The 15,451-nt window shown below is 31.6% G+C and overlaps 2 protein-coding genes across 2 annotated transcripts in view; one reads left to right on the top strand and one right to left on the bottom strand.

Moving 5' to 3' along the window:
* Window positions 1–15,451, top strand: part of LOC127709690 (uncharacterized) — a 251,157-nt gene that overhangs the window by 74,202 nt on the left and 161,504 nt on the right. The window lies entirely within an intron of this gene.
* Window positions 1–15,451, bottom strand: part of LOC127709689 (CD109 antigen-like) — a 71,182-nt gene that overhangs the window by 40,513 nt on the left and 15,218 nt on the right. The window contains exons 10-16 of the mRNA XM_052215316.1: window positions 7,747–7,959; window positions 4,641–4,907; window positions 3,858–3,959; window positions 3,195–3,257; window positions 2,246–2,440; window positions 1,267–1,416; window positions 2–112 (exon numbers count right to left, since the gene is read on the bottom strand). Coding sequence (XP_052071276.1) covers window positions 2–112; window positions 1,267–1,416; window positions 2,246–2,440; window positions 3,195–3,257; window positions 3,858–3,959; window positions 4,641–4,907; window positions 7,747–7,959 — 1,101 coding nt within the window. The remainder of the gene's footprint in view (window position 1; window positions 113–1,266; window positions 1,417–2,245; window positions 2,441–3,194; window positions 3,258–3,857; window positions 3,960–4,640; window positions 4,908–7,746; window positions 7,960–15,451) is intronic.

Here is a 15,451-nt window from a genome sequence, read left to right as displayed (position 1 = left end):
CATTGAAAATCGAGAATGCATCCCTGCCGTAAACAGGTCTTGGCAACCAAAAATCCCAACTACTTCTTGAAAAGAATCCCGAGTTATTATATCTTTGAAGTTCATTCAATACCTTTAAATATGTAATACAGTTTAATGTTTAAATACAATAAAATAAAAAATATAAAGCAACACAGTATTAAATAAAAACAATTCTATAGTGTTATATTTATAGTTTCAATCGTATAACTGTTATAAGGGTGAGAGCTTTAGATCATATAAACAGAGCAAACCTACGAAAGACCGTTCTTTCCTCATTTCAAACTTGGCATTGCTCACTTCCATGTTGACATTTTTCAGTGCCAACTTGGAAGTAGAAAGTATAAAATTGGAGTGTGAAATGTTGAGATGGAGGGAAAAAATGTCAAAATAAAACGGAGAAATTCTAACTTTCAACTGATAAAGTCAACTTGAATTTTTGCGTTAAATCTTTCAGTACGATTACCTATAGTTGCTAGCTTCTACGTCATTTGGTCTCTAGTGGGGAGTTGTCTCTTGGCTATCATACCACATCTTCTTATTTTTATATAAAAATATAATGTCCCAACAAGTCTTTAATTTTTGTTCATATATATGTTTCGTGGTTTAATGTGGCGTCCATTTTCGTTGAACTAGTACATATTATTGTTAAGGGGCCAACTGAAGCCCGCTTCTGGGTACGAGATTTTCTCGCTGTGTTGATGACCCATTGTTGGCCTTGGACTGTTTTTGCACTTTCCTCGGGTTGTTGTCTCTTTGACACATTTTCTGTTTTGATTCTCAATTTTATTTCGTAGAAACATTAGCCGTAAAGGAATCTAATTAATGCATCGTGTTTTATTAGAAGCATCAAATTACAAATCTATTAAAGGAGTTAAAATATTGCTCTGTTTTGATATTTTATACGTTACATTTAATCATATCGTTAAGTAGCTAAATTACTGAAGCACTTTTTTTTATTGATAAAAAGAGTAAAGATTTTTTTTAATGAGACACATATTTTATGCTCCTGAATTCTTACAGTCGATCAACATTTACAGATAAAACACAAATCAAATGCAAACATGATTAAAATTGAAACGAAAGAAAAAAATCAAGTTGGCATACCTGGTTCTATTTGGTCTTATACGTGCCTATCAACGTCAGACTGAAAATCTTTATAATAAAAGGTTGTCTACCTTTTTGTACCTAAGAGAGAGAGAGAGAGAGAGAGAGAGAGAGAGAGAGAGAGAGAGAGAGAGAACTTACATTTTGTGTAGTTATATCATTTCCTGATTTCAGTAATAGGACACTCTTATCAACAGCAAGAACATTGACTAATGAGTTTGGATCCGCCGTCAATTCAACTTGAACTTCATCACCTGGCTTAGCTCGTTTTGTGTTGAAGTTAATAGACACCTACAGGGTAGTCAAATATCAATCTATGTAATTTAGCATGATAGAAGATATCACTTTTTTAAATTATTAAATATGTATCCCATTTATACTTAACAAACATACTGACAATATGAACGCAATAAATAAAGTCACATATATCCTTCAAGTAAGTAAAGTGAGATGAGAAAGATGTTCTCCATCAACATTAATCTATTTATGCTTGCAACACAAAAAGATGGGTAACGGGGCGTATTTTTTCTTCTTTTAATTCTGATTTCCTAAATGTTAGCAACTTTTTTATTACTTATTTTTTTTTTTTTTTCATTTCTAAATCACTTGTCTGCAGAAGTAGAGATATCATAAATTGTTCATAGGTTTGCGGATGCTGTACGAAATCTTCTATCAAATTTACGTGTGTAAGACGGCATGTTAAAATTTCATATCAGCAGTTACCAATAACATCGTGTGATACGGTATTGTATTATCTATAACTAGTATTGTAAGTTGACTATTGTGACTTTTGCTACTTAACATCGATATAACTAATAACTAATGAAAATAGAGCAATTCGATACCACATTATAAGATATATATAATAACTAATAGAAATAGTGCAATTTGTATCACATAATAAGATAGGACAAACAAATTTAAATTGAAATAGAGCAATTTCGTACCACATTATAAGATATAACTAATAACTAATAGTTAAAGAGCAATTCCGTACCACATTATAAGATAGGACAAAGAAATTAACATGGAAAAAGAGCAATTATTTACTTCATTGTTATCATTTTTGAAAGCACTGTGTGCAATAAATGATTACTTACCGACTACAACAAATACTTACTTTATTATTGAATATGTCCTCAATAGGAAATGAAATGGCATCAGCTACAACTTCACCGTTTTGTCGTCTAACATAGTAAATCAGTAACTTTGCTTGAGGAATCATTGCGTATGTGATTTTTAGATTCTGGTCTTGCTGCTTTCTATTTCTCATCCTAAATTGCCCTTGAGTTACAAGTGATCCTTTTGAAAAAACCTATGAGCGATATGGGGATTTTTTTAATTTGAATAAACAATTTTGATATACAAAATCACGAAGAATAAACGAATATACATTTCGTGTGATCTCCTTTTTTTTTCTATCATGTTGAATAGCATATCTGATAAACAATATGTGTGATAAAAACACGCACACACAAACGAAAGTTGAGTATTGGTGTCATTGCAATGCCTACTGGTAACCTGGAGAATGTTCTAACAATAGCCCCGAACGTGCAATTTATTTTAGGGCGTGCACGAATGTTTTTGTATGTCTTCTACGAAAAATTATTATATTTCATAGTTCCATTTTCTTAGAAAATTCCCTGGTGTTGAATTGTAACCTCTTAATATTCAAATTTAAATAGTCATAACGACATAAGGTTCCTTTTGTTGATTTAGGTAAATTGCCAACCCCTTGTTGTAATCATTTGGAAAGCCACTTCTATGTACTAGATTTGCTGATTTTACGGAAGTGTAGAAATTACAATATGCGTATGATTATTTTATAGCATTCAATTCAGGACTTTATCAGTATTTCGTTTTGTTCGACATCAAATTATATATGTTTTAACACTCTTGTAGTGTTCCTAATTGAAGGATAAAAAAGAATATACCCTTTATAGAACAGCAAAAACATAATTTTGAATTGACCGAATTTAATTAGTTGACGCATGCCTATCACTGCATTTTATGAATATTTGTGATAATTAATGTTAAGCGTTCGTAAAGTGACAAGAACAATAACATACTTTGTAATTGCAGAAGCGGATCATTTCTGTAACTTTTATAACCAATGCTAATTTCTGACCAGGCTAAACAGAAATAAAAATAAATATGTTTTACACAAATAAATCGATGTGATTGATTCAGACAGAGCATTTTTTTTTTCCATTGCCTATTTTGCAATGATCTGTTTAAAGAAAAGTTATAATTCACATACGATATAGATGGTCATTGTGCTACATTTTAGGTTAATACTCTATGCCATACATATCCTTGAAATATTCAGATCCTCTAACTTTGAAGAAATGGTGAGGAGTTTTGTCTGATAATTAGGTTTTCTACAATATCAAAATAAACAGCGAAAGTAATTTCCTAAAGTGTATTTTGGAATGCAAGTAATTGAATACATCTTCCGTGCTCGTATGTATTTATTTCTTCCTATTATTTATGTATTTGGTACTCTAATGTATTAAGTTTTGTATCCTATGACAATTTTGAACCCTGATATGATGTCTCAGTTTTATACACGCAAAAGAATATTTCTTTTTTTTGATAACGTGAATAAAAAACCGTTATAGTAAGTGTATATTGAATATATAAAAAAATTGTTCTGAATTGTGTTTTAAGGTTCATTTGGATATTCAGGACTGATTTGGCTTTTAATAATGACTGCTCCTTTTGAACTGTACCTTAGCTTTTTGGTTATGTTTAACTTCAACTTGTATGTAGTTTCTGCTTGGGGATTCTGCTTGCGACAAAAATCTGGATGCTCTCGATTTGCGATAAAAAGCCTGTAGTTAAAAACGAATAGTCGTACATGTATATTAGTTCATGAACATCAAATATTCCAATTTAAATTATGAAAAAACAAAACTTTGTACTTAAGGTCAGTGATTTTTAATGACCAAAAGACAGTATTCAGAGCAAAGATTTGAAAATATTTATTTTAATTTTCTTGTATTTTACTGGTAAATGGACTGAGTTTGTTTTTACAGTAAACAAGTAGATACAGTCTAGAGTTATAATGTTTTCACATCAATTAATTTGTCATTTGTCAACTTTCATAGAAATTTAAGAAATTTCGTAGGAGCTTGTTTATGATAAAGAGATACTGTCTGGAAGTAAAATTTTGAAAATATGTTTTTCTTGATTTTCCGTATTTTATTGATAAATAGACTTAGTTTTTTCACAGTTTCAATTTTTTGAAAATTTCATATTGATTTCAGTTTTAGTATTTTACTTCTTGGACCGAAGCTAATCTTCAAAATCAATAGATAGCATCAACGTTTTAGTTCTGATACATGGACTGACTTTTTAAGTTAACATTACACTTTCACACTGATAGCAGTAATAGCAGGTGAGACACAGGTATCCGCTGAACCCTTTACGAATTTTACTATAAACATACTAAGTATATTGGTTATTTATTAATCAAATGATATTTGCGTTGATTTATATATTTCATTAAATACCTCTATTCTACCAGACTGTGCCGCTTTAGGGAATCTAGCTGAAAGTACAATTAGTCCTGATTCAGGGATTTGTTCCAAACGTGTCCACAATACGTTTGTGTCTGCGTTGATTGATTGTGGAAATAGGAGCGGCATAATTTGATTACTACCAGGTGAAGACAGCCCAATTTGTGGTTTCCTTTCACCAGGCACTGTATACGTTACCGTGATGTTTACAAAGCCCAATGGTGGGTTTAATGGACTGTCATCTCGCTGTGTAGCTCTTAACTAAAATGTATCATTGACAGACAAAAATGAAAATACGAATCCTAAAACATTTAAAGGTAAAATGCCTATACTTTATTATGAAAACATCCTGACTTGAAAGTGACCAATCCTTCAAACAACAATGACAAGTAAGGATATGTGGAATGATTGTCAATATACAACTGTCCACCAGTGACCAAATTGTGTGGATGTAAGTATGTATAGACCAGTTACAAGTCAATTTATATTATCAAATATTACTTATTGAGTTTATAATGTTTTCAAAGTGTATTCCTTGTATCATCAAGCCTCCATGGTAATCCTTTAAGAACACTGCCAACTTTTAAATGAGAATACTACTGAACAAAGGTATATTGGTATCAAAAAAGTTTCAAAAAGCTGAAACATATTTACATAACTAATTCTTTTTCATGCCGTCAATATTTCAATGGTTATTATTCACATTCCTGGATTATAATTATCATATTTCAGCTCCGACTCTATCAACCAAAGTTTACAAACAAACAAGATACTGAAGATACCAAAGGGTAAATCAAACTCACACGTCAAAATCGAATGGACATGGAAAAAAACGAAAAACCGCCAAAAAGAGAAACAACAGTCTTCAAAACACAACATAAACAACAGACTGAGTAACACGAACCCCACAAAAATCAAAGGGTGATCTCATGTGCTTTGGAAGGGATAGCAGATCTGGATGTTCATGTGGCATGCATCATTTTGCTTATCTAAGTTCCAACCCTGTGTTAACCTTTGAGGTATATGTTATTCCTTACATATTTTCTTTTTTTTTTTTGTTAAATTGCTTTGTTCATATCATTTTCGTAAACGAATGTTTGGCTTTAAACACATTACGTCATAGGCATGGAAACACATGCAGTTATACGTCAGTACGGCGGGAAATCAAACCATCAAATAATCGAGATATTGAGGTTAACAGTCATCGAGTGTCTATATTATCAATAGGTTGAACTACGTTTTACTATTCCAACTGTTATGCACTTGTTATTATATCTGCTTATTGGTTCTTCCATTAGTGGTGAGCATGATTTATCACTTTTAAAGTATTCTGCGCTGAATTAGTTTGTTGAAATCAAATACAAAACAAAAACGATTCCAAACTTTTAATCCGAAGGTATTTTTAAGTCTTTTGCTTTCCAACCTTACTGTTGTTTTCATTTTGTAAACAATTCTTATCAAACGTTTTGTACTAAAACTGTATACATCGCCTGGTCATTATTGTATTTTAGATGACAATTGTGTGAATCGTTAGTAGCGACATGTGGTGAAGCATTTTGTAAATGTAACGCGTAAACAGTAAGGCGTTTTAATTTTAAACGAACGTTCCAGTGAATACATGGATTCAAGCTGTCCATAAACAATACAGCAATACCTAAAACATTTAACTATACATCTATGTTCTGTTCAATGAAATAAAATATACCCACTGACTCTTTGTTGAAATAAATTAAAATGAAGAATAATATATACAAGTACAATCTAACAGCCTATCCTCCAGATAGGACGGTCTGTCACTACAAGACAGTGTGGGCTGGCATGGCTTGCACACAGAGCTGGACAGTCTTTCACTATCATACAGTGCGGCTGGTACATTCTGTCCACCGAGTAGGACAGTCTGCTCTGTCACTTTAGAATATTCAATCCATCCTATATGTTTACTGTGTACCCAAGTACAAAGTGTACTTTCGATATTATTTCTCTTACGCAACTAATATCCGATTAACGTAACTCTGTTAGTTTACTGGTCTTTTTTATAAGAACATTCGCCTTTATACCCAAGTGGGAATACACTATTTCCTGGATAGGAGTGTTCCCAAAGTGTTGCCCTTACTAAACATGAGAATACCTCATCAACACCCCTTAAACGTACGACCACCTTCTGTAAATTCAGAAATTATTGTGTGCATTTATTATTTCAATTTTTAAAGAATGGAACAAAATACGAGATTAATTATTGCGATTCCAGGAAAATCTGAATACAGATATATGTATAAGATATCAGGTTGCGAGTTCTTATTATTGCGATACTCATCCCATCGCATTATTCGCAATAATAAAAACCTCGCAATAATTTCTGAATTTATTTTCCTGCCATACGTCTTAATCTGCATATTGCTTTCGTAAACGTTAAACATGTATCGTTACAATAAGATTCTTCGTATTTGTAACATTAACGATTAATTAACCTTAAAATACTGTTACTTTCTGTCTTCTCATACTTATCTAAATTTTGACGACAGTAGTTAAAATCTGGAAAATCGATTAGGAAGAGAGAAATCAGGATCGAAACGAAACATAGTGAATCGCATCAACTCTAAACGGAGCGCGTCAGGGTGCTACGACTATAAACGGAGCGCGTCAGGGTGCTACGACTATAAACGGAGGGCGTTAGGGTGCAACGACTATAAACGGAGCGCGTCAGGGTGCCACGACTCTACACAGAGCGCGTCAGGGTGCTTCGACTCTACACAGAGCGCGTCAGGATGCTTCGACTCTACACAGAGCGCGACAGGGTGCTACGACTCTACACAGAGCGCGACAGGGTGCTACGACTCTACACGGAGCGCGACAGGGTGCTACGACTCTACACGGAGCGCGACAGGGTGCTTCGACATGGTAAGCGTCACCTTCTATGCATGCATCACACGCAATGCAAATTACACCGAGGTCAAATGTCACAATTACGAAGAGGAGACCTTCGATAAAGTAACATACCAGTCCGTCTTAGACGGCGAAAACATGCCACTATTGAGTTGAGACATCGACACATCATATCGGTCAATGAATTCGTGATGGTGACCGTTAATCATTTACTCACTATTATTGAATAGTCCAATCCAGGTTTGAAAAAGCTTGACATACTTGAGGAAAACGTAAGTTTTTCTGGTGTGTCATAAATTTGGACATTTCCTGTATCATTTGCTGAGATGCCTGTAATTGTTTCCGTTACTTTAGCTGTAACTTCTATGTAAGTTCCCAGTTTTGGTTCAATTTCACTCATCAAAACTCGAATTGTAGCTTTTCCATTTATCTACATTATATAAAATAAAATTAAAGTCAATAGGAAAATGTCTTCGATGAATCATCTTCTTAAAAAAGAAATGTTGTCTTATAGCATCATTATAGAACGGGAATCCTAAAGACTGAAAGGCATGATTTGGTAATTCCAAAATCGCTGTTTATGCAAAGCAATATCAAATCAGCTATGCTTGTTATCAAATCAAATTATGATATTTACGTATCGTATTAAATAGTTGATACAAATTGTAAAAGGTAATTGCAACAGGTGCTTTATAATATTTTGCTCGGGACTATATTCCTTTTCACTGGTGCAATATCACTGTAGTAGAAATTAGACTTTTCGGTATAAGTAACAACATGAACGTACGTTTTGTTAAGTGAATCTTTCAAACTAATGATATTTTTGAAACTTAACCATTTAAAAATACTAATATTTTTTGTATTGATTGCAGTCTTTGTTGTTCGCACTGTGTGTATGCTCTAGAATATTTGCTTGTAGGTTGCCTTTTGTAAATACAGCGGTTTCACAAACCACGCCTCTTTTGGGGAGATATATAATATTCATTGATAATTAATTTTGTTTACGTTCTGGTTCTCTATGTTTCGTCTCGTAGAGCCATACATTGGAAATGTTACCAGTAAATATACATATGCATATCGGTGGAAAACCTAAAGTCAAGGTAGGGGTAGTACAGAAATTTAGTGTAAGTTTAAACTCTTAGAAGTTCGGGGCATATACACGTTGAAAATATGCCGCACAGCCCTATATTTTGACCTTTGAAAAAAATAGTAGTGCACTATTGAGACAAGAATTCTTCACTGGCCATTTGAGGCAGAAATTGTGATCTTTTAAAGATAAACAGGTATACAGTAAGATGTGGACTGGAGACAGAGGCAGGGTTGTATACTTTATATAATCTTGAAAGTTGTAATAATTAACTACTTAACTTAAGAGTATTCTGAAATGGTTTCAATTTGTTAGAATAGTTTCATACAGGTTCTAGGCAGTTCATGTCAGAAAACATGCACATAGGGTAAGCTTTCATTAATTTTTTTTTTTTTACATTTCTGAAGATTTTAATTAAAAAAAGGATTTTCTTATGAAAGAAAGACCATGTCGAGTGTTGTATAGCAACACTTAAACATTCAAGTATAAACAAATCATATTCACCTACCTTTTTTTTAAAATCTGAAGTACTAGTAATATATGACTACTTTTTTGTTAAATCTGAAGTACTAGTATTATATGATTGAAGTAAACACAAACGTTCGGCCTACTCAACTTAAGTGCATTAAGTTTGTTGATAGTAAATTACTTCTGGTATGCTCCATTGTCAGTTACTGAGCACAAATAGGACAATATAGCACTATAACAGACGTATAATTATACTTTTAAGTATCTACTCTATTGCATGTGGCCTCATCTCATGGAAGTCATTTTTACTCAGTTATTATTTGCTTCTCACGTGAGCTGGTTTCTTCCATTCATGAATTTTACATCAAATTTGTCATATTTTATATTATATGTACCCATAACAAAAGGTCGTTTCCGTGACAACAGCTTCAATAATGTTTTCTGTTATCCTTACTCTAACCGTAATTGTTAGAGTTTGGTCAGAAATTCGATTTTCTAGTATATAAACGGGTAGTTAAAGAGAGCACTTGTCTTTGATTTATTACCAAATACGGTTTTTTTGGGGTTTTTTTTGTTGTTTTAGTACTTATTAGTTTATTTTATCTGTAATATATACATTTATATATTATAATATATCTAAATAATACATTATCAATATAGAATGATCCATATATTTGAACAAGAATAGAAAAATAAATAAATAAATAGATAAAAATCACAGAAATTAGGAATTTTGGAAAAAGCAAAAACAAAAAACAAAAAAGTATGTCTTACTTACAGCATTCATTACAGCTCGCAAAGGATTTTTTTCAATTATTTTCGTTCATGCAATAACTAAGAGGAACATAAATGTAGTTATAAACATAGACAAAACATCAAGCATACATATAAACCAACATATAACAGTATTAAATCATAACATAGATGGTGATGTAGATAAGGTAAAGAAATGTAAGTGAAAGTAATTCAGGTACACAAAGTACCTATTATTTTATAATAAAAAATTATTCTTCTCATATTGAAAGCCAGGGATCCCAGCAGATATTGGCCATATGAAAAGGGTTACTTTTAAAAAATATATCCCTTTCTAGTGTTAGAGATTCTTTGAGGTAATATTTTAGTCCTGTAAAATTTACCTGATTTTCACAGAGTTTTGTTCTATAAATATAGAATTTTGTAAGGAGTATTATTAAGTTTATTATCTTATTATTTCCTTTGTTTCCCAAATTTCCAAATAAAATAATATCTATATTAAATTAATATTGGTGTTTGGTTATAAATCCAGTCACTAAGTTTAATCCATAAATCTGAAATTTTATAGCATGTCCAAAATATGTGCTCAATATTTTCAATAGCTTCATTACAGAAAGTACATTTATCTGTTTGTTTTATCTTAATTTTGAATAAAAATTCATTTGTGCCTATGCTTCTGTGTACTATTCTGTATTGGAACCAATGAAGTTTGGAGCTTTTTGTGGTGTGAAAAGACGTATTATGCACTTTTTTCCAATTAATTTTTTTATTTAATCTTAGAGACCATTTATCTTCACAGTTAAGCCTTGTACTATTTTTTTCTAATAAAACATTATACATATCTTTTGACCCTTTATTTGATAAAAAAAATGTTCTTATATTATATGGATGAATTGGTTCATGAATTTTATAAAGACTGTCTATAGAGATATTATGTTTGAGAGAATTTTGATATGATTTTATTGCTGATATAACCCCATTATAAACTAGAAAGTTAGATTTAATTTCATAAATATTTTTGCATTGCTCAAAAGACATTAATTTACCCTCATTATCTACCAGATCATTTATAGAAAACAGATGTGTTTCCTATTTTAATATTTTTATTATTCCAAAGTGAGTCTGCTAAACAAATTTCTTCATTTTTTTGGTATAAGTTTACTTTTGCATTTCTGTCCATGCTTTAAAAACCTCTTTCCAAAAGGGGTTTTTACATCTGTTTGATGAACCTAGAAATACTAGGTTTTTATTATTAATATTTTCTGTACTTTCTACTAGCGTTTTGAGTTTTGTATTGTTTTTTAACAACCTTCGGACCTACGTTAGTTTTAACCCTTTAATATATTCTTCAATATCTAGCATTTTCAGCCCCCCAAATTTATGATCCAGACATACTATTTCTCTTTTAATCCTGTAGGGCTTGTTTTCCCAAATAAATGAATATATTGTACGAATAAGTTGTTTAAGAGTAGTATAGCATGGTGCTTGTAATATTAAAAACAGATGATTTAATTTTGAAATAATTGGTGTCTTGATAATTGTTATCTTTCCCACTGGAGTAAGTGTTTGTTTAAACCAAATATTAATTATATTTTCAATTTCTTTTATTTTAGGATAATAGTTCAAATATTCGATTTCTTGCAAATTGACCGAAAAGTTTATTCCTAGTAGTGTGAACATACTGGAACCCCATTCCAATCCCCACTTTACACACATGGTGTCTTGACTGTATTTTTTCTTCCCTATCTATACCACCTTTGTCTTGTCCAAGTTCATATGGTGACCAGACATTTCAGCATATTTATGTAATAGGCGGAGAGTTGCATCCAGAGATTCTGGTGTACCGTCAAGAATAATTGACGTGTCATCTGCATATTGAGAGATCAAATATTCGGTATCATCTATTTTAATTCCCTTTATTTCTTTATTTTTTCGAATTAATATTTCAAGTATTTCTGCACATAAAAGAAAGATATAAGGTGATAAAGGATCCCTTGTCGACAACCTCTTTGAATTTCAAAGAATTCAGATAAAAAACAATTTTGAGAAACTGCAGAACTTATATTTTTGTAAAAGGTCCTTATCCAGTGTTTTATAGAGGGGCCAAATTGAAATAGTCTTAAAAAAATTCAATGAAATTCTATGATACAGAGTCAAAAGCTTTTTCAAAATCTATGACGAGGAGCAGTCCTGGTAAATCATTTAAGTTCTGTATGAAATAAAATATCATAAATAAGACAAGTATTTTCCCCTATAAACCTACCAGGAATGAAACCGGTCTGATCACTGTTTATAATTTGAGGTAGAACTAATTTTATACGCTCTGCTATGCAGCTTGACGCTAATTTATATGTGGTATTTAGTAAACTTATTGGTCGCCAGTTTTTCATGAACTGTTTTGGTTTATCTCCCTTTGGTATACAGGTTATAATAACTTGTCTTTGAATAATAAATAATTCCCCCTTTTTGTAACCATTAATTATAGGGCGAAATAGACATTTTCCTATATCTATCCAGAAAAAATTGAAAAATTCATTTGTTAAACCATCTGACCCAGGTCTTTTTTCATTTTTCATTCTTCGCAAAGCTGTTGTTAATTCACTATAAGTAATTTCACCCTCCAAAGATTCTTTTATGGTATTATTTAGTTTTTTAATATCAGTATACGGAATTTCACAATTAAGGTTAACATTATTCAAGCTTTCTGTTTTGGTATATAGCCTTTTGTAATAATTGTTTGCCTCCTTTAATATTTTATCATGCTCACTGACAGTGTCCCCTTTTTCATTGACTAATTTTAGAATAGTTTTATTTATAAAATGTTTAGTTTCTAAATTCACAAAAAAAGTTTGAAGGCTTTTCTCCTACTTCTATCCATTGCATTTTGGATCTGATGTAGGACCCCCCTCATTTTTTCTTGCCTTAAGACTTTTAGATCAGTTTTCTTTTTTTTTCAATTTCAGTAAAGATTTCTTGTATCAAGATTTCTTCTTCAAGTTTTTTAATATCTTCTGATAGTATTCTTTTTTTTTTATCTTTTTGTTTCTTTCTTAAAGAAGCATATGCAATTGATTTTTCTCTAATTTCTGTTAATAAAGTTTCTAAAAAGAGTTGATCGTTTATAGTAAATTGAATTTCTAAGTCATTTATCTGTTCTTATGTTTCTCTGTTGTATAATAGTGATGCATATTGTTCTTTTACTTTATTTATAGTCTCTTTAACAGCAGCTGAATATTCAATGTCATGTAGAAGTGAATTGTTAAATTTCCATAGACCTTTACCAATTATAAAGTTATTCATCTTTAAATGTAACATTATTGGGAAGTGATCAGATCTATTACTGTTAAGAATGTGTACATCATGTACATGTTGATTAAGTCCTTGTGATATTAAAAAGAAATCCAATCTTGCTTGTTTAATGGGATTAGTTTAATTAATTTAAGTCTTGTTTTCAAATTCTTTAAAACATTGCAACAGGGGTGGGGCTATAAAATGTACTGTAAAAGAAAAGTTAGAGCAAATGCAGTGATTTCTTTTAGGCTACGATTCTGATAAATAACTATGGTTGTGAGAAAAAGTGTTTTTCAAGAGTTTTCTATTTGAATAAATGTTAGTATAGGTTGCACTTTGTAAATACAGCTGTTTCACAAACCACGCCTCTTTTGGGGAGATATATGATATTCATAGATAATTAATTTTGTTTACGTACTGGTTCTCTATGTTTTGTCTCGTAGAGACATACCTTGGAAATGTTACCAGTAAATATACATATGCATAGCGGTCCAATTTATAATCTGTGGAAAACCTAAAGTCAAGGTAGGGTAGTACAGAATTTTAGTGTAAGTTTAAACTCTTAGAAGTTCGGGGCATATAAATGTCGCACAGCCCTATATTTTGACCTTTGAAAACAAATAGAAGTGCATATAAACTTTCCATTCTAGGATATGATTTTTTTCAAAACTTCATAGTAAAAGTGGTACAGTTTTAGCCGTAAAAAGAATTCCTATGGGAAATTGCATTGTCGATATTTACAGAAATGCAATCTGTATTGTATGCCCTTATATCTTACAGATATGGGTTATTTTCTTGTGAGGGAGCTGTCAACTAATAGATTTTATTATATTAACACTTTGGTAGATAGTTGTCTCATTGGCATTCAAACCACATCTACTTATTTTTATATTAATGGATACAGTTGTGGATTATGTCATTGAATAGAGAAAACGTGAAAATAATTTTCTTAGGCACACTTTTCAGATGGGCAAAGCTATTTCGTTGATGCAACAGAGAGGTGAAAGATACCAGAGTGACATTGAAACTCATATGTCGAAAATAAACTGGCAACGCCATGGCTAAAGAGAAAAAGACCAAAAGACAAACAATAGTACGCAAAAGACAACATAGAAAGCTAAAGACTGAGCAACACGAACCCCACCAAAAACTGGAGTGATCTCAGGTGCTCCGGAAGGGTAAGCAGATCCTGCTCCACATGTGGCACCCGTCGTGTTGCTCGTGTTAGTACAAACCAGGTAATAAGTCTAATTCGGTAGGTCACATTCGGGAAAAGAGGACGGGATTGTAGTTACGACATTAGGAACATATTCGCTATCATCTGTGAAACAGATATTCCATAACGGTCAAATGAGATTTTTAATTAATGTTTCTATTTATACTCGTGACACATCTGACTTCAAAAAACCATATGCTTAATCTAATAAATAAATGTAATCTACAAACTATGCATATATAACTGGCAATATTTTGACATAAGTTATATGCCATCTTTAGATAAAGGCAATAGTAGTATACCGCTGTTTAATAGTCATAAATCGATTTAACTGAAACAAATCCGGGTCACAAACCAAAACTGAGGGAAACACATCAACTATATGAGGAAACAAAACGGAACAACAGAAACACTGAATTGCTACAAAAACGAACGCCAACATACATAGAAACGGACTATGTGATAACAACTGCCATATTCTTGACTTGGTACAGGACATTTTAAGAATAAAATGTGGGTTGAACCTGGTGTTATGGCTAGCCAAATCTCCCGGTTATATGGCAATGTTAACAATACCGCTAAAATGACAACATTACGTGACAGGAATACAGTGCAAATAAATGCAATAACATTCAGGACAGAGAGATACATAAATAAATAATATATTAGTATTTTTCAACATATAACCCACAGAATAACAACTAATACCTAAAATTAATTTACGACAGAACACAAATACAGCACAATAGAAGAATGAACTGTGCGTCGCACGAATGTATCAACGCCACAAAAAGTGACGTCACAGGTAAATTTCTAAAAATACAATATAAAATTGGGATTAACTTGTAATGGTGTTATTTGATGTATTTTCTAACAATTACAAGAATATTAATATAGAATTTTGTTAGTAATTGTGAAATTATTTGTCTTTTATAACCATGTCGGTTTTTCTTCTAAATCAAACTGTATAAAATCAAATAAATCATATGCATATAGTTGATTAAATTAAAAATCATATAAATAAACTTGGTGATTAATATCTTTACTTTTACATACATATAGAAATTAAAAATAGAATTAAAACCACAAACGATAAGACATTAAACA

This window comes from Mytilus californianus, unplaced genomic scaffold, assembly GCF_021869535.1.
Source record: "Mytilus californianus isolate M0D057914Y unplaced genomic scaffold, xbMytCali1.0.p SCAF_7, whole genome shotgun sequence".
Lineage (NCBI taxonomy): Eukaryota > Metazoa > Mollusca > Bivalvia > Mytilida > Mytilidae > Mytilus > Mytilus californianus.
Note: the sequence above shows the minus strand (reverse complement) of the source record. Positions and strands in the feature narration are given on the sequence as shown.